Source organism: Piliocolobus tephrosceles, chromosome 21, assembly GCF_002776525.5.
Source record: "Piliocolobus tephrosceles isolate RC106 chromosome 21, ASM277652v3, whole genome shotgun sequence".
NCBI lineage: Eukaryota > Metazoa > Chordata > Mammalia > Primates > Cercopithecidae > Piliocolobus > Piliocolobus tephrosceles.
The window spans coordinates 33,446,464-33,466,825 of NC_045454.1; the positions used below are offsets into that span (position 1 = coordinate 33,446,464).

A 20,362-nucleotide genomic window follows, 5' to 3' on the forward strand; every position below is an offset into this window, starting at 1 on the left:
CTTCTGGACAAACTTCCACCTTCTACCTAAAAGGGCTGCTCCCTGGTGTGCTGGAATTGGGGCCTTGAGCCTGATCCAGCTTTGAGGGTCACGGAGGGAGCCTGGTTCGCCAGCCCCAGAGTATTAGAATTTTGGTTGGAATCGGACAGAATATCAGGCCTCCACTAGGGGGCGCCATGGCTCCAGCGGGGCCCAGGTGGTTTCAGGGCTATGAGAGACAATCTGGGCAAGGGGATCACCAGGGTCGCGGGTTGTAGGAGCTCCTGAGAGAGGCTCTCCGGGACGGGTGGATTCTGCAACCATTCAGGGAGGAGGGGGCTGGGGCTCCGTGGGATTCGGGGTAGCACAAATATCTGGGAGGGAAACTGGCCTAGATGAAGTCTTAGGATGCCCAGTTCAGGGGCACTGCAGCCTCCAGTGGTCGCTTAGGGGGCCCCGGCCCGACCCAGTTTCAGGCGGTTCAGGTAGAGGAGGTCACTATCAAGGCTTCCGGGCTACAGGGGCGTGGTCTGGTACGGGGGCGTGGTCTGCTGGGCGGGGCGACGCGGAACCCGGGTGGTGGCAGCTGCGGCGGCAGGAAATCGGGGCTCGGCCCCGCCGGCGCGCGACCCCATCCCCATCCCGGCCCCTGCAGAGCGATCCCCGGGCCCAGATATGGACGCAGCACAGCCGGGTAGGGGGTTGGGGATCCGGGAGGGGCCTCCCCCGACCATCCCCTGCTTCCTACATTGAGGGGACACGCTTGTCCCGCTCCGTCCCGAAAGCCAGAAGAGGAGTTCCTGAATGGGAAGGACCCAGGGATCCTCCATTGTGGGGAGCCCTATGCCTGGAGGGGTTCGGGACGCCAGCCCTTGATTCCCCCTCCTCCTTTAGATCCCTCACCCCAGACGCCTGGGGGAGGGGGCCCAGGAAGGGGAAGTGGCTGCTTCTGCTTCTGATTTTTGTGATGGGGGCAGGGTGCTGAGGGAGAGGGCAACGCGGTAGGATCCCCACAGGGCTCCTCTATAGCCCTGGGGAGCGGGCAGTGCTGGTCTGGGCCCCCTAGGAGAGGGGGCAGGGGGGCAGCAGCAGAAATGTGGCAGGGTCCGACTTGGTGTTTCCAGCCGTCTTTGTGTCTGTGTTGTGTATGTGGAGTGTCATTCGGTCTTTATGTCCCTCATGGCTTCAGTCTCTCCATGTGTGTTTCTGCCTCAGGCTCTGCCTGGCTGTCCCTTGTGTATTTCCATCTGTCTAGCCTGGGTCCATGTGGTTCCATTGTGAGGCCGGCTCTCTTCTCGGAACAGCATGGTTGCATCTGGGGCATCTGTTTTGTTGGTTTGCTTCTGGGTGCAGACCAGGGTGTGGGTGTCTCTGTTCCCCGAGCAGCTGTCTCTGGTCTCTGGTGGTGTGTGAGTCCATCTGCCTGCCTCAAGTTGGCCCGAACCAAGCCCTCCTACTCCTCTCTTTCTCTCTCTCTTTCCCTTTCTCTTCCACCCCCTCCAAATGAGACTGGTTGAGGTGCGGCAGGTGGAGGGAGGCAGTGGTTAGCCCATGTATTACACTCCCCTCCCCCAGGGCTCCCCCCGGCTCCTGAGGGCAGGAAGAGGTACAGTGACATCTTCCGGAGCCTGGACAACCTCGAAATCTCACTGGGGAACGTGTGAGTCTGAGCCTGGATCGCCCCCAAATCCTGCCAAGATGCCCCAACCCGCTAACCATTTAGGTGCCCTGAAGTCCCATTTGGAACCTGTAACATCTGGACCTACATACCTAATAACCAGAGAAATATAGGATGGGAGCCTCCAAAATGCCTGGGTATCCCAAAAGTGTCCCCCTAAATAGACTGGAAATCCCCAAAGTGGTCCTAGAACCCTACATATTCTTATAACCCCTTAATACATTTGCGATCCCTATAATCCCACTCTATGAACCCCAAAGTTACCTGGGGCCCTTCAGACCCTTTTTCAAGTCCCATTTTAAAAAAACTCACCTGATTCCCCCAAAACACCATTCTGCGGACCTCCTAGATACAAGAGATGCCACAGAGGTGATGTTTGCCACAAACAACCCCAAAGTCCCCAGCACCCCTTGGCAGGACAGACTGGGTGTAAGGCGGCATCCTGACACACCTTTATCCCCCAGGACCCTTGAGATGCTGGCTGGAGACCCTCTACTCTCAGAAGACCCAGAACCTGACAAGACCCCCACAGCCACTGCTGTGAGTGGGGAGTAGGGGAATAGGGAGGAAGGCCTCAGGCAGAGGGGGCCTTAGGAAGGCCAGGTCCCTGCCCTATTTGCTTCTGAATACTGTCTCCCTCCCCCACAGACCAACCAAGCCAGCTGTTGGAGCGGCCCCTCCCCAGAGGGTCCCGTACCCCTCACAGGTAGGGGCTTCTGGAGGCCAGGACACTGGGGACAGAAAGCAGTCTTTCCTTCAACAAATCACCACTGACCCCCTGTTCCATGCGAGGCATCGTTTAGGTTTTGGGAACATGGCAGTACACACAACAGATCTCAGTCCCAGCCCTCGGGGAGAACCCAGGCAGGGTGGAGGCTGAGGTAGGAGGATCACTTGAAGCCAGGAATTCGTGACCATGCTGGGCAACAGTGAGACACGATCCCTACCAAAAGAAAAAAAAACGTTTTAATTAGCTGGATGTGGTGGTGTGTGCCTGTAGTCCCAGCTACTTTGGAAGCTGAGGCTGGAGGACTGATTAAGCCTAGGACTTTGAGGCTGCAGTGAGATATGATCGTGCCACTGCACTGCAGCCTGGATCCCTGTCCAAAAAAATCAAACACAGGCTGGGCACAGTGGCTCATGCCTGTAATCCCCGCGCTTTGGGAGGCTGAGGCGGGTGGATCACCTGAGATTGGGAGTTCGAGACCACCCTGACCAACATGGAGAAAGCCCGTCTCTACTAAAATTACAAAAAATTAGCCAGGCGTGGTGGCGCATGCCTGTAATCCCAGCTATTCAGGAGGCTGAGACAGGAGAATCGCTTGAACCTGGGAGGCGGAGGTTGTGGTGAGCCGAAATCGCGCCATTGCACTCTAGCCTGGGCAACAAGAGCGAAACACTGTCTCAAAAAAATAAATAAATAAAATCAAAAATCGGCCGGGCGCGGTGGCTCAAGCCTGTAATCCCAGCACTTTGGGAGGCCGAGACGGGCGGATCATGAGGTCAGGAGATCGAGACCATTCCGGCTAACACGGTGAAACCCGTCTCTACCAAAAAATACAAAAAAAACACTAGCAGGGCGAGGTGGCAGGCGCCTGTAGTCCCAGCTACTGGAGAGGCTGAGGCAGGAGAATGGCGTAAACCCGGGAGGCGGAGCTTTCAGTGAGCTGAGATCCGGCCACTGCACTCCAGCCCGGGCGACAGAGCGAGACTCCGTCTCAAATAAATAAATAAATAAATAAATAAATAAATAAATAAATAAATAAAAAATCAAAACCAAAAACCAGTGAATCTGTAAAATTGCAAGTAATCCTAAAGCAGTGTTTGGGGAGCTGTGAGGCTGTAGGACAGGGACCACTGGTCTGGTCTGGGGGCTTAGGGAAGACATCCATAGCAGACTAGGGTGCAAAGGTCAGAGGTCCATCCATTTTCCCAAGGGGAGGAACTGGACTTGCGGCTCATTCGGACCAAGGGGGGTGTGGACGCAGCCCTGGAATATGCCAAGACCTGGAGCCGCTATGCCAAGGAACTGCTTGCCTGGACTGAAAAGAGAGCCAGCTATGGTGAGGACCCCTTCCACCCAGCCCCAGGCAGTCCCCAGACCCCAGCTAGACCCAGAGCCCTGCTCTCTCTTCCCCCAGAGCTGGAGTTTGCTAAGAGCACCATGAAGATCGCTGAAGCTGGCAAGGTGTCCATTCAACAGCAGGTAGTCATGACTAGACCCCCCAGAGAGCCCAACCCCCACTAGAACCTCACCCTTGCCCCCCACAGATCTTCAGTATCCTCCTACACCACTCTGTCTCCCCCAGAGCCACATGCCTCTGCAGTACATCTACACCCTGTTTCTGGAGCATGATCTCAGCCTGGGAGCCCTGGCCATGGAGACAGTGGCCCAGCAGAGAAGAGACTACTACCAGGTGAAGGGGAGGGACGGAATGTTACAGAGGGTACCCTGCTGTCCTTCAGGCCTGATCCCCTCGGTTCCCAGCAAGCTGGGAGGAAGGCACCACTACCAACATCGCCATTTCACTGATGAGGAAGCTGAGGCCCAGGGATGCTCGGGAACTTGCCCAAGGTTACCCAGCAAAGATTCAAGCTGGGCTTCCTGTGTAATTGCAAAACTTCACTTTACTTTTTTCTTGAGACAGAGTCTCTTGCTCTTTTGCCCAGGCTGGGGTGCAATGGTGCGATCTCAGCTCACTGCAACCTCCGCTTCCTGGGTTCAAGCAATTCACCTGCCTCAGCCTCCTGAGTAGCTGGGATTACAGTAGGCGCCTGCCACCACACTCGGCTAATTTTTGATTTTTAGCAGAGATGGGGTTTCACCATGTTGGTCAGGCTGGTCTCCAACTCCTGACCTCAGGTAATCTACCTACCTTGGCCTCCCAAAGTGGTGGGATTACGGGTGTGAGCCACCACGCCCAGCCAAAAACTTCATTTTTGTTTGTGGGGAGGGGCACGAGGTGCTGAGTGTTCTCAGGAGGAAAGCCTTGGTGTCTCTGCTTCCAAGCAGAACGGATGGGGTGACTTGAGACTTCTGGACACAGGGGTTGGGGAGAGCAGGTCTGGAGAAGACCCCAGGAGGAGAATACTGACTCAGAAAAGGGTCCAGCCAGGCACAGTGGCTCACGCCTGTAATCCCAGCACTTCTGGAGGCCAAGGAGGGAGGATTGCTTGAGCCCAGGAGTTTGAGACCAACCTGGGCAACACAGTGAGACCCCCCACTCCCGTCTCTACAAAAAAAAAAAAAAAGTTTTTTAATTAGCTGGGCCTGGTGCACATGTCTGTAGTGCTAGCTACTAGGAGGCTGAGGCTGGAGGATTGCTTGAGGCCAGGAGTTTGAGACTAACCTGGGCAACATAGTGAGATCCCTGTCTTTATCTACCAAAAAAAATTTATTTATTTATTTTATTTTATTTACTTATTTATTTATTTTTTGAGACAGAGTCTCACTTTATCATCCAGGCTAGAGTGCAGTGGCATGATCTCAGCTCACTGCAACCTCCACCCCCTGGGTTCAAGTGATTCTCCTGCCTCAGCCTCCCAAGTAGCTGGGACTACAGGAGTATGCCATCACATCTGTATAATTTTTGTGTTTTTGTAGAAACGGGGTTTCACCTTGTTGGTCAGGCTGGTCTCGAACTCAACTCCTGACCTCAGGTGATCTGCCCACTTTGGCCTCCCAAATGCTGGGATTAAAGGCATGAATGAACACACCTGGCTAACCAAAAAAAAAAAAAGACATTGTTTTTTGAATTAACTAGGCCTAGTGCACATGCCTGTAGTCCTAACTACTGAGAGGCTGAGGCAGGAGGATTGCTTGAACTCAAGAGTTCAAGTTCAATGCTGCAGTGAGCCCTGATTGCCCACTTGCACTCCAGCCTGGGCAACAAGAGCAAAACTCCGTCTCTCAAAAAAAAAAAAAAAAGAGTCCAGAGGCGGCAAAGCACATGGCGCAGGAATGGAAGGACTGGGTGGCTGCTTCTGGGGTCGCCCTAAGACAGCGTCTCCATCCCCATCCCCAACCCTTGCCAGCCCCTCGCCGCCAAAAGGACTGAGATTGAGAAGTGGCGGAAGGAGTTCAAGGAGCAGTGGATGAAGGAGCAGAAGCGGATGGTGAGGCTAGGAATGGGTGGAGGGGTAGGCTAAGAGACAGGCCTGGACGCTGACGTTCTCCTCATCGATGATCCCCCAGAATGAGGCGGTGCAGGCACTGCGGCGCGCCCAGCTGCAGTATGTGCAACGCAGCGAGGACCTGCGGGCGCGCTCCCAGGGGTCCCCTGAGGACCCGTCCCCCCAGGCCTCGCCGGGACCTAGCAAGCAGCAGGAGCGACGGCGGCGCTCGCGGGAGGAGGCCCAGGCCAAGGTGGGCACCCGGCCCAGAGCCTCTGTAGCGTTTTGGCTCCCCCTGCCCTCTGCTCTCGCCCACACGCGCCACACCACGCCCCTGGCCTCCCGTTTCCCCAGGCGCTGGAGGCCGAGGCGCTGTACCAGGCCTGTGTCCGCGAGGCCAACGCGCGGCAGCAGGACCTGGAGATCGCCAAGCAGCGAATCGTGTCGCACGTGCGCAAGCTGGTGTTTCAGGGGGATGAAGTGCTGAGGCGGGTGAGGCCCATCCCCAAGGCCATCCCCCTCTCACCCCGTTGGGGCCCCGACTGAGTGCCCCGCTCCTCGCCCCTAAGCCACCGTGGGAACACCAGGACTAGGCCATTTCCCTCGACAGCCAGTTCCCGCCCCCAGACCCATTGTCTCGGCTCCACCCCATGAGATCCTGTCCCCTGGATGACCAGCCCCTGCTCTGACCACGCCTGGGTCCCCTGGCCGACTGCCCTAGTTCCTAAGCCGCCCAGGTGCGTCCCAAACCCTGACCCCGCCCCAGCTCTGGCCCTGCCCCCAGGCTCCCAGGCCCCGCCCCTTCGCAACTTGGTGTCTCCACCCGGCAGGTGACCCTGGGTCTCTTTGGGCTGTGCGGCGCGCAGGCCGAGCGTGGCCCCCGTGCCTTCGCGGCCCTGGCCGAGTGCTGTGCGCCCTTTGAGCCGGGCCAGCGCTACCAGGAGTTCGTACGGGCGCTGCGGCCCGAGGCCCCGCCCCCGCCTCCGCCCGCCTTCTCTTTCCAGGAGTTCGTTCCCTCCGTGAACAGGTGGGTCACTGGAGCAAGGAGTTGGGAATGAGACCCGGAATCGCGATGCCAGGCTGTTGGCACCGCAGGCTGGGTACTCGAGGTCAGAGAACGCAAAGCCTTAGTGGAATTTAGTACTCCAGGCTCTCGGGGGTCTTAGGAGGCTGAATGGGTTGTCCCAGTCCTAGGGGCAGGGGCAGGAATTTGGGGCTACTGTACTGCAGGGGCCACAATACCCATGGGTGTCAGGGCCTGCAGACCCAAGTGCTTGGAGCTGGTACCTAGACATGATGCCTAGGTGCCATCACCACAGGCCAGTTTCCTGGGATTCAAACCTTCAAACCTCTGTTTTCTCAGCTCCCCTCTGGACATCAGAAAGAAGCTCTCTGGGCCTCTACCTCCAAGGCTGGATGAGAATTCAGCTGAGCCAGGCCCTTGGGAGGATCCGGGCACAGGCTGGCGCTGGCAAGGTGAGTGCAATGAGGGCCAGGTGGGAGTGGTGCCAGGCGTTCATTCCACCCACACATAGGTGGGCTATAGGTGTGGGGTTTGGGAGCAGGGGACCATCCTTATTGACCTGTCCCACCTAGGGACTCCAGGCCCCACTCCGGGCAGTGATGTGGACAGTGTGGGTGGCGGCAGCGAGTCTCGGTCCCTGGACTCTCCCACTTCCAGCCCAGGTAGGGATAGGACGTGGTCCTGACCCACACTCCACCTGTGACCATCCTCCAGCCCCTGGTCAAGCTCTGACCCTCAATCTTTATCATTTGATCTCTGACCTACCCGACACCCCTGACCTATTTCCTCAACCTCTTTTTTTATCTTTTTAAAAATTATTTATTTGTTTATTTGAGACAGAGTCTCATTCTGTCGCCCAGCCTGGAGTGCAGTGGCATGATCTCACTGCAACCTCCACCTCCCAGATTCAAGCGATTCTCTTGTCTCAGCCTCTGGAGTAGCTGGAATTATAGATGTGTACCCCCACACTGGCTAATTTTTGTATTTTTTAGTAGAGATGGGGTTTCACCATGTTGGCCAGGCTGATCTCGAACTCCTGACCTCAGGTGATCCACCTGCCTTGGTCTTCCAAAGTGCAGGGATTATAGGTGTGTGCCACTGCGCCCGGCCTTTTCTTTCTTTCTTTTTTTTTTTTTTTTTTTTTTTTTTTGAGACAGTCTTGCTCTGTTGCCTAGGCTGGAGTGCAGTGGTACGATCTTGGCTCACTGCAACCTCCACCTCCCAGGTTCAAGTGATTCTTGTGCCTCAGCCTCCCGAGTAACTGGGACTACAGGTGCCTGTCCCCATGCCTGGTTAATTTTTGTATTTTTAGTAGAGACAAGGTTTTGCCATGTTGGCCAGGCTGGTCTCGAACTCCTGACCTCATGATCCTTGCCTCATGTGATCCTCCTGCCTCGGCTTCCCAAAGTGCTGGGATTACAGGCGTGAGCCACAGCGTCCGGCCTATTTCCTCAACCTCTTGATCCAGCTTATGAACCATGCCCCAGGCTGCTGACCCAGTTCTCCAACCCTTAACCACTGACCTGTCCAATCCCCCTCCTGACCTCTGACCCCTTAGGAATTAGTGGGTAGTTCTGGAAGCTCTAAAAACCAGGAGTGCCTCCACAGCCCAGGAATCTCCCATGATTCCTCTGACCCCAGGCGCTGGCACGAGGCGGCTGGTGAAGGCTTCGTCCACAGGCACTGAGTCCTCAGATGACTTTGAGGAGCGAGACCCTGGTGAGGCTGAAGCAGGGTAGGGCAGGATGGGACAGGGCAGGGCAGGAGGTGGACCAGGCACCCCTGACCCTGTCTCCCTGCAGACCTGGGAGACGGGCTGGAGAATGGGCTGGGCAGCCCCTTCAGGAAGTGGACACTGTCCAGCGCGGCTCAGACCCACCGGCTGCGGCGACTGCGGGGCCCGGCCAAGTGCCGTGAGTGCGAAGCCTTCATGGTCAGCGGGACGGAGTGTGAGGAGGTGTGGCCCAGGCTAATGACCAAATGACCTTTGCTGATCCCTGATCATCTCCCTGACCTGAGCTTCCTACAGCCTTTCTGCCCCCGGGACCCTAACCTGATGTCTCCCATGAGCCCCCATTCCTTGAGGATCCCTGTAACCTTCTCTTCCCCTACTGGTCCCTAATGACCTCCCTGTCCCTGTGACCTTCCCTGCAGTGCTTTCTGACCTGCCACAAGCGCTGCCTGGAGACTCTCCTGATCCTCTGTGGACACAGGCGGCTACCAGCACGGACACCCCTCTTTGGGGTCGACTTCCTGCAGCTACCCAGGGACTTCCCGGAGGAGGTACCCTTTGTGGTCACGAAGTGCACGGCTGAGATAGAACACCGCGCCCTGGATGTGCAGGTGCTGCCCTGACCCTTTATCATCCCCAGAAGTGACCTGACCGAATCAATGGCCTGATCACAAACCGGGCGTCTATTTCTTACCCTCACCCTGCAGGGCATTTACCGGGTCAGCGGGTCCCGGGTCCGTGTGGAGCGGCTGTGCCAGGCTTTCGAGAATGGCCGAGCGTTGGTGGAGCTGTCAGGGAACTCGCCTCATGATGTCTCGAGTGTTCTCAAGCGATTTCTTCAGGAGGTGGGTGCTCAGGACACTGAGGGGAACGTGGGCAGGGGCCCTCCACAGCCCACCCACACTCGTGTTGCGCCCTCCGTTCCACCCCCAGCTCACCGACCCCGTGATCCCCTTCCACCTCTACGATGCCTTCATCTCTCTGGCTAAGACCTTGCATGCAGACCCTGGGGACGACCCTGGGACCCCCAGCCCCAGCCCTGAGGTTATCTGCTCGCTGAAGACCCTCTTGGTACAGCTGCCTGACTCTAACTACAACACCCTGCGGCACCTGGTGGCCCATCTGTTCAGGTGTGCATGGGTCCCCGAGCCTTGAAACACGACCCTCTTCCCTGGACATGCGACTACTGACTACCTTGGCTGACCCCTGACACTGACCTCTGACCTTTGACCTGTGTTTTCTGAACTCTGAACCATAATCCATGATTCATAACCTTGGGTACTAATCCCTGATCTCCAGCTCTGGATATGTGGTTGCTGGTCTCAGACAACTTACACCTGTGACATGGGCAAGTCACAACTAGGCTGGCCTGTGGGTCCCACCCTTACCCTCAGACCAATGACCTTGTACCCTGTACCCTGACCTTTGTCTTCACACCATCCCTAGGGTGGCTGCACGGTTTATGGAAAACAAGATGTCTGCCAACAACTTGGGCATTGTGTTTGGGCCGACACTGCTGCGGCCGCCGGACAGCCCACGGGGAGCCGGCGCCATCCCTGTCACCTGCCTGCTGGACTCTGGGCATCAGGCCCAGCTTGTGGAGTTCCTCATTGTGCACTACGAGCAGATCTTTGGGATGGATGAGCTCCCCCAGGCCACTGAGCCCCCGCCCCAAGACTCCAGCCCAGCCCCTGGGCCCCTCACAGCCAGCTCCCAACCGCCACCCCTGGACCTTGACCCGGACTCCCAGCCCCCAGTCCTAGCCTCGGACCCCGGCCCGGACCCCGGCCCAGACCCCCAACCCCACAGTGCCCTGGAGCAGCATCCCACAGCCACACCCACCGAGGTAGGAATCTACTGGGCCCACAGCCATGGAGAGGGCCTTATCTCTGTTCAATTCTCTTACCTTCTCTTTCATCTTCCTTCCTTTCCTTTAAAAATTTCCTTCATTCTCTTCCTCCCTTCCTCATTTAACTTGTGTTCATTCTGGAAGGAATAATGAGAAATGAGCAGTGGGCAGTGATGATGTAACAAGAGGGAACAGCCCTGCACATGTACTAACATGGGTGATCATTCATTCCTCCAACAGAATTTTTTTTTTTTTCATTTTTATTTTTTTCATTTTTTTTTTTTTGAGATGGAGTCTCGCTCTGTCACCCAGGCTGGAGTGCAGTGGCACAATTTCGGCTCACTGCAAGCTCCGCCTCCCAGGTTCACGCCATTCTCCTGCCTCACCTTCCCAAGTAGCTGGGACTACAGGCGCCCGCCACCGCACCCAGCTAATTTTTTTGTATTTTTAGTAGAGACGGGGTTTCACCGTGTTAGTCAGGATGGTCTCGATCTCCTGACCTCGTGATCTGCCCGCCTCGGCCTCCCAAAGTGCTGGGATTACAGGCGTGAGCCACCGCGCCCGGCCCCAGAATATTTATTGAACACATACTATTGGCCAAGCATTGTCATAGGCATTGCAGATACATCCACGAGCTAAATATCCAAAGACCCTGCCCTCTCAGTACCTGTGTTTTAGTGGGGAAAGACAAACCATAAACATGACACAGTTAGTTATCTGAAATGTGATGAGGTGATGATGATAAGGCTAATGGATCATGCAAAGGTAGAGTAATGGCTGGGTGCAGTGGCTCACACCTGTAATCCCAGCACTTTGGGAGGCTGAGGCAGGCGGATCACCTGAGGTCGGGAGTTCGAGACTAGCCCGACCAACAAAGAGAAATCTGTCTCTACTAAAAATACAAAAATTAGCCGGGTATGGTGGTGTGTACCTGTAATCCCAGCTACTCAGGAGGCTGAGGCAGGAGAATCGCTTGAGCCCATGAAGCAGAGGTTGTAGTGAGCCGAGACCATGCCACTGCACTCCAGCCTGGGCAACAGAGCAAGACTCTGTCTCAAAAAAAAAAAAAAAAAAAGTGGAGTAAGATATATGACACCAGGAAGCAGCACAGTGGGAGGTGGAGGGCAGTTTGTAGCACTAAGTAGGATGGTAGGGGCAGGTCTTAGAGAGCAGATGGACTTGAGCAAAGACTGGAAGGACGTGAAGGAGTGAGCCAGCCACATGGAGGTCAGATGAAGGGTGTTCCAGGCAAAGGGAACAGCCAGTGCAAAGGCCCCGAGGTAGGAGCGTGCCTGGTGTCTTAGGGCGCAGCCCCACCCTGTAATGAATGAGGGGAAGGTGGTATGAAGTGATACCAAAGAGGAGTGGGCCCAGGTGGCTCTGCCAGTTACCCCGACCTTGCATCTGCTATTCACAGGATGTGGACCACCACAGAGCACCTCCTATGCATAGGGCACAGACCACCACTGAATGCGCACCTGCTATGCAGGGGACACTATAGAGACTTCCTGTTGTCCTCTCCACAGTCCTGAGAGGTAGATAGTATTAGTGAAAATCCTTTACAGATGAAACAACGAAGGCTCTGAGCAGTTAATGACCCTAAAAGGGGACTGTAAGCAGTTGGAATCTTTTTTGTTTTTTTTTTTTTTTGGAGACAGAATCTCACTGTGTCGCTCAACTGGAGTGCGGTGGTGTGATCTCGGCTCACCAAAACCTCCGCCTCCTGGGTTCAAGCGATTCTCATGCCTCAGAGACAAGGTTTTGCCATGTTAGCCAGGCTAGTCTCAAACTCCTGACCTCAAGTAATCCACCCACCTCAGCCTCCTAAAGTGCTGTGATTATAGGCGTGAGCCACCGCAGCTGGCCGCAGTTGGAATCCTTTATTTTTTTAGACAGAGTTTCATTCTTGTTGCCCAAGTTGGAGTGGAAGGGCATCTCCGCCTCCTGGGTTCAAGCAATTCTCTTGCCTCAGCCTCCCGAGTAGCTGGGATTACAGGCATGCACCGCTACACCTGGCTAATTTTTTTTTTTTTTTTTTTAGTAGAGACGAGGTTTCTCCATGTTGGTCAGGCTGGTCTCAAACTCCTGACCTCAGGTGATCCGCCCGCCTCGGCCTCCCAAAGTGCTGGGATTACAGGCATGAGCCACCGTGCCCGGCCTGGAATCTTTAATAAAGGTCACCAGTCTGGATCCAGAGCTCAGCTGTGAACCAGAAAGACAGCAGCACCTGCCGCTCTGGATTGCTAGAACAGTCCATGCCCAAGGCCTGTGCTGCTGGTATCTTGCTGCATCTGCCATTCCTGAGAGCAAGGATCTATCCTGCAGCAGCCCAGAGCTGGGAAGCAGCTGCTGGTGAACTGTGGGTCTCTGAGAGTTGGAATGGCTCATAAAGTGCTCAGGACAGTGTCTGATGTATAGACACTGCCAACCACTTAGCTAAGGATGGAACAGTAAAGTTGGTAAGGTTGCAGAGAGCAGCCCAGGATGGTAGTTCAGAGATGCTATCTGGTCCTAATGTGGAGACGGCTGAGCCACTCCCTGGGCTGGCTGTTTGCTAAAAAAGGATTTTCCCACCCTCATGGAGCCCACGGTCCACACTCAGTGAATGACACTGCTCTGTGCTGGAAGGGCAAGCCGTACACTTATTATTATTTTTGGGACGGAGTCTCATTCTGTTGCCCAGACTGGAGTGCAGGAGCATGATCTGAGCTCACTGCAATCTCCACCTCCCAGGTCCAAGTGATTCTCCTGCCTCAGCCTCCCTAGTAGCTGGGATTACAGGCATGTACCACCACACCCGGCTAAATTTTGTATTTCTAGTAGAGATGGGGTTTCACCATGTTGGCCAGGCTGGTATCGAACTCCTGACCTCAGATAATCCACCAGTGCTGGGATTACAGGCATGCACCACTATGCCTGGCCAAGCAGTACACTTATAAGGGCATTGTCTATCCCTGAACACCAAAACTGCAAAGGATGACAGGCGCACATTCAGTGCTGGTCCATGCCCTGTGCATAGGAGGAGTTCAGTGGTGGTCCATATCCAGTGCATAGTAGGTGTGAAGTCAGGGGTGGCTAGCAGAGCCACCTGAGCCCACTCCTCTTTGGTCTCACTTCCTACCACCCTTCCCTCATTCATTACAGGGTGGGGCTGCATCCAAACACACCAGGCACGCTCCTACCTCAGGGCCTTTGCACTAGCTATTCCCTTTGCATGTGCAGGAAGAAGCCCTCAGCTCTCCAGGAATCTCAAAGAACTGGGATTTTAGTGTTGGGGTCGGTTTCTCCCTGCAGATCCCAACTCCACAGAGTGACCAGAGAGAGGATGTGGCTGAAGACACCAAAGATGGGGGAGGGGAAGGTGAGTATGTTAGGGAGAGGCTCAGGAGTTCTGGGGGTGCCTTGGCCCCAGGGTGACTTGGCTAAAAGATGACTCCTGGGGGGGGATATCCAGAGAACTTGGGGGTACTCTGCACTGACCACCCATCCCACACACAGTGTCCAGCCAAGGCCCAGAGGACACACTCCTGGGGACACAGTCTCGTGGCCACTTCAGCCGCCAGCCAGTGAAGTATCCTCGGGGTGGTGTGAGGCCTGTAACCCACCAGCTGTCCAGTCTGGCCCTGGTGGCTTCCAAGCTGTGCGAGGAGACCCCCATCACATCAGTGCCCAGAGGGAGTTTGCGGGGGCGGGGGCCTAGCCCTGCAGCTGCCTCCCCTGAGGGCAGCCCCCTGCGCCGCACTGCGCTGCCCAAGCATTTTGAGATCACCCAGGAGACAGCCCGGCTACTCTCCAAACTGGACAGCGAGGCTGTGCCCAGGGCCACCTGCTGCCCGGATGTCCAGCCTGAGGAAGCCGAGGACCATCTGTGACCACCCTGGCACACTAAATAAGGAAGAAGCCCAGATTGTGAAGACGGACGCAATCTCCCTACCTCCCACCACCTGGTGGCCAAACAGCCTGCCAGGAGTTCAATACTAGGAGAGGTCCAGAGGGTTCCTATAAGGAAAAACTATTTAATACGTGGCCTACGGGAGGCCTAAAACCCTTTCGGGGGCAATGTCCTGGAATCCCCCAACTGGACACAGGTCACTGCCAAGCATCAGGGCCACTCAGGCTCAGAGGTCACTCAGGATCAATACTCAGGGTCAATACAGGTTTATGAGATCCTTGGGGTTCACCCTAGTCTCCCACCCCTGGGACAGGGGTGCTTTCGCTACTTTGGTTGTGGTCACTCCCCCACACCTGCCTGCCCCCTTCGTGGACTTGAAGTGACCTTCCTGGAGGAGGTGGGCAGCTCAGACTCCACATCCTGGTGGTGCCTGGGGGTCTGATGGCCTCTAATAAACTGTGTCCTGTATGCCCTTGGGTGCATCTCTGCTAGGGGAGAGGCCAGCACAGCAGCACTCCCTTCCCCCGTTCTACTGATCAGGGGAATCGAGACCTCTTTTTTTTTTTTTTTTTTTTTTTTTGAGACAGAGTCTTTTTCTGTCGTCCAGGCTGGAGTACAGTGGTGCAATCTCGGCTCACTGCAACCTCCGCCTCCCGGGGTCAACTGCAACCTCCGCCTCCCGGGAGGCTCTTGCCTTAGCCTCCCGAATAGCTGGGACTACAGGCGCACGCCACCACGCCCAGCTAATTTTTTTGTATTTTTAGTAGAGACGGGGTTTCACCATGTTGGCCAGGATGGTTTCGATCTCCTGATCTCGTGATCCGCCCGCATCGGCCTCCCAAAATGCTGGGATTACAGGTGTGAGCCACCGCGCCCGGCCTCAAGGCCTCCTTGCATCATCAAACACCCTGCAGCATCTACCTAAAGGCGGTTGGGGCTGGGCCGCAGCACCCGGCTGAGTCACGCCAGCCCGGCCCTCCCGGAGCTCTGCGTCCTCGATCTGGTCCTGCATAATCAAATACAGTATAACAAAGTGCAGATAACCGGGACAATGGGGCTGTGTGCTCCGGACCGTGGGAGCCCGGGCCGCGGCAGGGAGGCGGAGGGAGGAAGCCACAGGGCAGGGCAGCGCCGGGCTTTGCAGGGGGCAGCGCTGTCCCAGGGTGAGGAGTACGGGGGCGGGATTGCAAAACCCTAGCGTGCGCCCGATGATCAGCTGGGGCCGCAGGCTTGGGCCTCACACAGGAGGCCGCGGCGAGCTGGAAAAGCCGAGGATGGGCGGGGGTCCGGGCGGTGGGAGCCAAGTCGGATCAGGGAGTGGCTTGTAACTCGGCGGCCCATTGGACACGAAGAAGAGAGCGGAGGTGGGGCTGGGAGGGTTGGGGGTCCGGAGAAGGGGCGCGGACCCAAGACCACCTGGAGCTCCGCCCGGGCTGCGCGGAGTCGCGGCGGGAATTTTCGGGTCGCCGGGTGACTCAGCCCCGCAGGCTCGAAACTGCGGGCGCGTGAGGTGTGCAGGGACCGGGGTGGGGGTCCCGCGCCGGAAATAGAGGCTACCGAGGGGCCGCGAGGCGGGGAGGAAATAGGGGGGCTGCGGTTCCGGGCGACACCGCCCCCGACGCGGCCGTGGAGGCGGGGCTCCCCCAGGTGGCGGGGCGGGGCGGGACTCCCCCAGGTGGCAGGGGCGGGGCGCCGGGGAGACCCCGCCTCCCACGCCCTCTCAGCAGCCCACGCAGGGCGCACCCGGACGCTCCACCGCTCCCGCCGCGGTAGCCGGGCCATGGGCCTCGAGCCCGCCCCGAACCCCCGCGAGCCCGCCTTGTCTGCGGCGTGACGGGAGGCCCAGGTGAGGCCGGCACGGACGGGAGGCGGGCGGGTGCGGGCCTGGGCTCGGGGGAAGGGCGCGGCACGTGCCTGCGGGGCTAGGACGCCGCCTTCTGATCCCTTAACCCCCTACCCCTTCCCCAGTCTGGAGACGCCTGGAGGCCCGGCCAGCTGTCCCTTCCCCAACCGCTGTCTTTGTCCCGGAGACCGCCAGTGTCCTCCGTCCCACCCGGAACAGCCTATTGCCCCGCCCGCTTGGGAAGCACCCGCGCCCAAATTCCGCAGACCAACTTCTGGGGCCGCCTCTCTGTCCACTCCGATCACCTCCACGCCTCGGCACCGCCCCCTCGCAGAGTCCTAGCAAGTGACCTCACTCTTGTCGGCACACGCTCCCGGGTCTCTGCTCCCTACACTGACTCCGGCACCTAAGTGACCCTCCCTCATCTCTCCCGCAGCTCACACCCCTTTGTCTTGCCCTGACCCTCCTCTCCCTACAACTCAAACCGGGTCACACATTGGCAGCAGGTGGGCTGGGATTCGACCATAGATGGGTTTTGTTTCACTTCTTCTGGTTCAAAACCCTATTGACTTGGGTTATGTCTTGCACACAGGTCTTATTAGTAGGCAAGAAACAGCAGCTCCTCCACCCCCACTCCAGCCCCATGGAGCTTGCTTTTTCCAGGCCACCGTGGTCCTCACCACTGCCACTTTGCTCCGAGGCATCTGAATTCAAGATCCTTGTCCTTCCTTGTCCTCTGTAGCTGCCGCCCCTCCCTGTGTCCTTCCAAGAAGCGCCACATGCACTGATCTTTTGTGTCCCCAGATGGTCACCATGGGCCAGTGCTACTACAACGAGACCATTGGCTTCTTCTATAACAACAGTGGCAAGGAGCTCAGCCCTCACTGGCGGCCCAAGGATGTGGTCGTGGTGGCACTGGGGCTGACCGTCAGTGTACTGGTGCTGCTCACCAATCTCCTGGTCATAGCAGCCATCGCCTCCAACCGCCGCTTCCACCAGCCCATCTACTACCTGCTAGGCAACCTGGCCGCGGCTGACCTCTTCGCGGGCGTGGCCTACCTCTTCCTCATGTTCCACACTGGGCCCCGCACAGCCCGACTTTCACTTGAGGGCTGGTTCCTGCGGCAGGGCTTGCTGGACACAAGCCTCACTGCGTCGGTGGCCACACTGCTGGCCATTGCTGTGGAGCGGCACCGCAGTGTGATGGCCGTGCAGCTGCATAGCCGCCTGCCCCGTGGCCGCGTGGTCATGCTCATTGTGGGCGTGTGGGTGGCTGCCCTGGGCCTGGGGCTGCTGCCCGCCCACTCCTGGCACTGCCTCTGTGCCCTGGACCGCTGCTCGCGCATGGCACCCCTGCTCAGCCGCTCCTATTTGGCTGTCTGGGCTCTGTCGAGCCTGCTTGTCTTCCTTCTCATGGTGGCCGTCTACACCCGCATTTTCTTCTATGTGCGGAGGCGAGTGCAGCGCATGGCAGAGCACGTCAGCTGCCACCCCCGCTACCGAGAGACCACGCTCAGCCTGGTCAAGACTGTTGTCATCATCCTGGGTGAGTGGGGCCCTCAGGCGGCAACAGGCACCCTGCTTCCCCCTGTCTCCCACGAGATACTTTGAAGCAATGAACAAGACAAGCTACCTGATAGAGGGTGATGGGGGAAGACTTAGGTGGGGAATGTTCTCCAGGGAGGTGATACATGAGCAGAAGCCTGAATGCTGAGGATAGGAACAGAGAGAGTTCCAGGCAGAGGAAACAAAGTAAAAACCTAAAGGCAGTACCAGGCCAGAGCCTCTAAAGAGGAAAGCGGGCTTGTGAGGAGGAGAGTTCAGCAAGGCCTTAAGGGGCACAGACAGGAGTCATATTTTGAGTTTCATGGGAAGCCCTTGAGAGTTTTTAGCAGTGCTGGCCGGGTGCGGTGGCTCCCGCCTGTAATCCTAGCACTTTGGGAGGCTGAGGCGGGTGGATCAACTGAGGTTGGGAGTTCGCAACCAGCTTGACCAACATGGAGAAACCCCATCTCTACTAAAAATACAAAATTAGCCAGGTGAGGTGGAGTTTTTTGAAACTCCGTCTCAAAAAAAAAAAAAAAGTTTTTAGCAGTGCTAAGCCTGGTTTAACAAAAAGTCTTTAAATTATTTTTTAATCTATATGTATTTTTAAATTATTATTATTATTTTGAGACCAAGTCTCGCTCTGTCACCCAGGCCGGAGTGCAATGGCGCAATCTCGGCTCACTGCAACCTCTGCCTCCCAGGTTCAAGTGATTCTCCTGCTTCAGCCTCCTGAGTAGCTGGGACTACAGGTGCATGCCACTACGCCTGGCTAATTTTTGTATTTTTGGTAGAGATGGGGTTTCACCATGTTGGCCAGAATGGTCTTGATCTCTTGATCTTGTGATCCACCTGCCTTGGCCTCCCAAAGTGCTGGTATTACAAGCATGAGCCACGGCACCTGGCCCATACTTTTAAATTTTGAAAATTTTTTTTTTTTTAGAGACAGGGTCTTACTCTTGCCCAGGCTGGACTATAGTGGCTCCATCGTAGCTCACTGCAGCCTCGACCTTCAGGGCTCAGGCAATCCTCCCGCCTCAGCTTCCTGAGTAGCTGGGACTACAGGCATGTGCCACCACACCTGGCTAATTTTTTATTTTTTGTAGAGATGAGGTCTCACTATATTGCCCAGGCTGGTCTCAAACTCCTGGCCTCAAGCGATTATCCTGCCTCAGCCTGTCAAATGCTGCAGTGAGGTATGATCGTGCCACTGCACTCCAGCCTAGGTGATAGAAGGAGACCGTGTCTCAAAAAAACACACACAGGCCGGGCGCAGTGGCTCACGCCTGTAATCCCAACACCTTGGGCGGCCGAGGCAGGCGGATCATGAGGTCAGGAGATCAAGACCATCCTGGCCAACATGGTGAAACCCCATCTCTACTAAAATTTAAAAAAAAAAAGCGGCTGGGCATGGTGGCGGGCGCCTGTAGTCCCAGCTACTCTGGAGGCTGAGGCAGGGGAATCTCTTGAACCTGGGAGGCAGAGGTTGCAGTGAGCCAAGATTGCACCACTGCACTCTAGCCTGGCGACAGAGCAAGACTCCATCTCACACACACACACACACACACACACACACACAATGTCCAATGCCTTGACCACTGTGTACCAATTAGCATAGATGTCCCATCTTAGCAGGTCTTCCTGTCACACCGCAGAATCAGCAAAACAGGCAACTCTTGTACTGCAAACTCCACCGTTATTGTTTGAGCTCTGGAGACCTCTCCAACCCCAAACTGAGAGCTGTAGGTGCCGCGCCTCTGACAGCTTGCCCAGCTCACTTCTGCCTCTGTCCCACAGGGGCGTTCGTGGTCTGCTGGACACCAGGCCAGGTGGTACTGCTCCTGGATGGTTTGGGCTGCAAGTCCTGCAATGTCCTGGCTGTAGAAAAGTACTTCCTACTGTTGGCCGAGGCCAACTCACTGGTCAATGCCGCCGTGTACTCTTGCCGAGATGCTGAGATGCGCCGCACCTTCCGCCGCCTCCTCTGCTGTGCGTGCCTCCGCCGGTCCACCCGCGAGTCTGCCCACTATACATCCTCTGCCCAGGGAGGTGCCAGCACTCGCATCATGCTTCCCGAGAATGGCCACCCACTGATGGACTCCACCCTTTAGCTACCTTGAACTTCAGCGGTATGCAGCAAGCAACAAATCCACAGCCCCTGATGACTTGTGGGTGCTCTTGGCTCAAGCCAACCAGGGGGACTGACTGACTGTCAGGCCAGGGTCTGGCACAGCACAGCACCACTGGCAGCCCTCCCCAGGCACACCACTCTGCCCAGGGAGTGGGGGCTTGGGGTCATCTCCCACTGCCTGGGGGAGTCAGATGGGGCACAAGAATCTGGCTCTTCAGCCATCTCAGGTTTAGGTGGTTTGTAACAGACATTTTTCTGTTTTCACTGCGTATCCTTGGTAAGCCCTGTGGACTGGTTCCTGCTGTGTGACACTGAGGGTTTTAAGGTGGGGAGAGATGAGGGCTCTCTCGGGCCATGCTACCCAGTGTGACTGGGTAATGAGGACAGACTTGTGGACGTCCCATCCACCTGAGGCTGATTCTTTAGCAGCAGAGACTGAGGGATGCAGAGTGTGAGCTGGGAAAGGTTTGTGGCTCCTTGCAGCCTCCAGGGGCGGGCCTGTCTCTGTTAGAATTGAAGCAGTCCATTGGGAGGGGATGATACAAGGAGTAAACCTTTCTTTTCACTGAGGTCTCC

At 56.6% G+C, this 20,362-nt stretch overlaps 2 protein-coding genes across 14 annotated transcripts; both read left to right on the plus strand.

Annotated features, from left to right (window-relative positions):
- The first annotated feature begins 527 nt into the window (after positions 1-527).
- GMIP (GEM interacting protein) lies at positions 528-14,735 on the plus strand. 10 transcript variants are annotated; one of them, XM_023229828.2, is made up of 21 exons: positions 528-673; positions 1,555-1,639; positions 2,122-2,197; positions 2,306-2,363; positions 3,595-3,720; positions 3,799-3,863; positions 3,967-4,074; positions 5,693-5,773; positions 5,853-6,023; positions 6,125-6,262; positions 6,601-6,797; positions 7,134-7,246; positions 7,367-7,456; positions 8,403-8,513; positions 8,597-8,751; positions 8,949-9,137; positions 9,234-9,371; positions 9,460-9,656; positions 9,973-10,372; positions 13,598-13,736; positions 13,874-14,735. In XM_023229828.2, the coding sequence occupies exons 1-21, from the start codon at positions 655-657 to the stop codon at positions 14,245-14,247; spliced, it is 3,030 nt and encodes a 1,009-aa protein (XP_023085596.1). In that variant the 5' UTR covers positions 528-654; the 3' UTR covers positions 14,248-14,735. The 10 variants fall into 10 exon arrangements, with proteins under 10 accessions (XP_023085596.1, XP_023085600.1, XP_023085598.1 ...); XM_023229832.2 differs by having other exon boundaries at positions 13,670-13,736; XM_023229830.2 differs by having other exon boundaries at positions 8,436-8,513.
- A 498-nt stretch (positions 14,736-15,233) lies between these two features.
- LPAR2 (lysophosphatidic acid receptor 2) lies at positions 15,234-20,353 on the plus strand. Of its 4 annotated transcripts, none has more exons than XM_023229841.2 (3): positions 15,234-16,451; positions 16,915-17,656; positions 19,453-20,353. In XM_023229841.2, the coding sequence occupies exons 2-3, from the start codon at positions 16,915-16,917 to the stop codon at positions 19,764-19,766; spliced, it is 1,056 nt and encodes a 351-aa protein (XP_023085609.1). In that variant the 5' UTR covers positions 15,234-16,451; the 3' UTR covers positions 19,767-20,353. The 4 variants fall into 4 exon arrangements, with proteins under 4 accessions (XP_023085609.1, XP_031790770.1, XP_023085607.1 ...); XM_031934910.1 differs by having other exon boundaries at positions 15,234-16,113; positions 16,236-17,656; XM_023229839.2 differs by having other exon boundaries at positions 15,234-16,113; positions 16,703-17,656.
- The last annotated feature ends 9 nt before the right edge of the window (positions 20,354-20,362 follow it).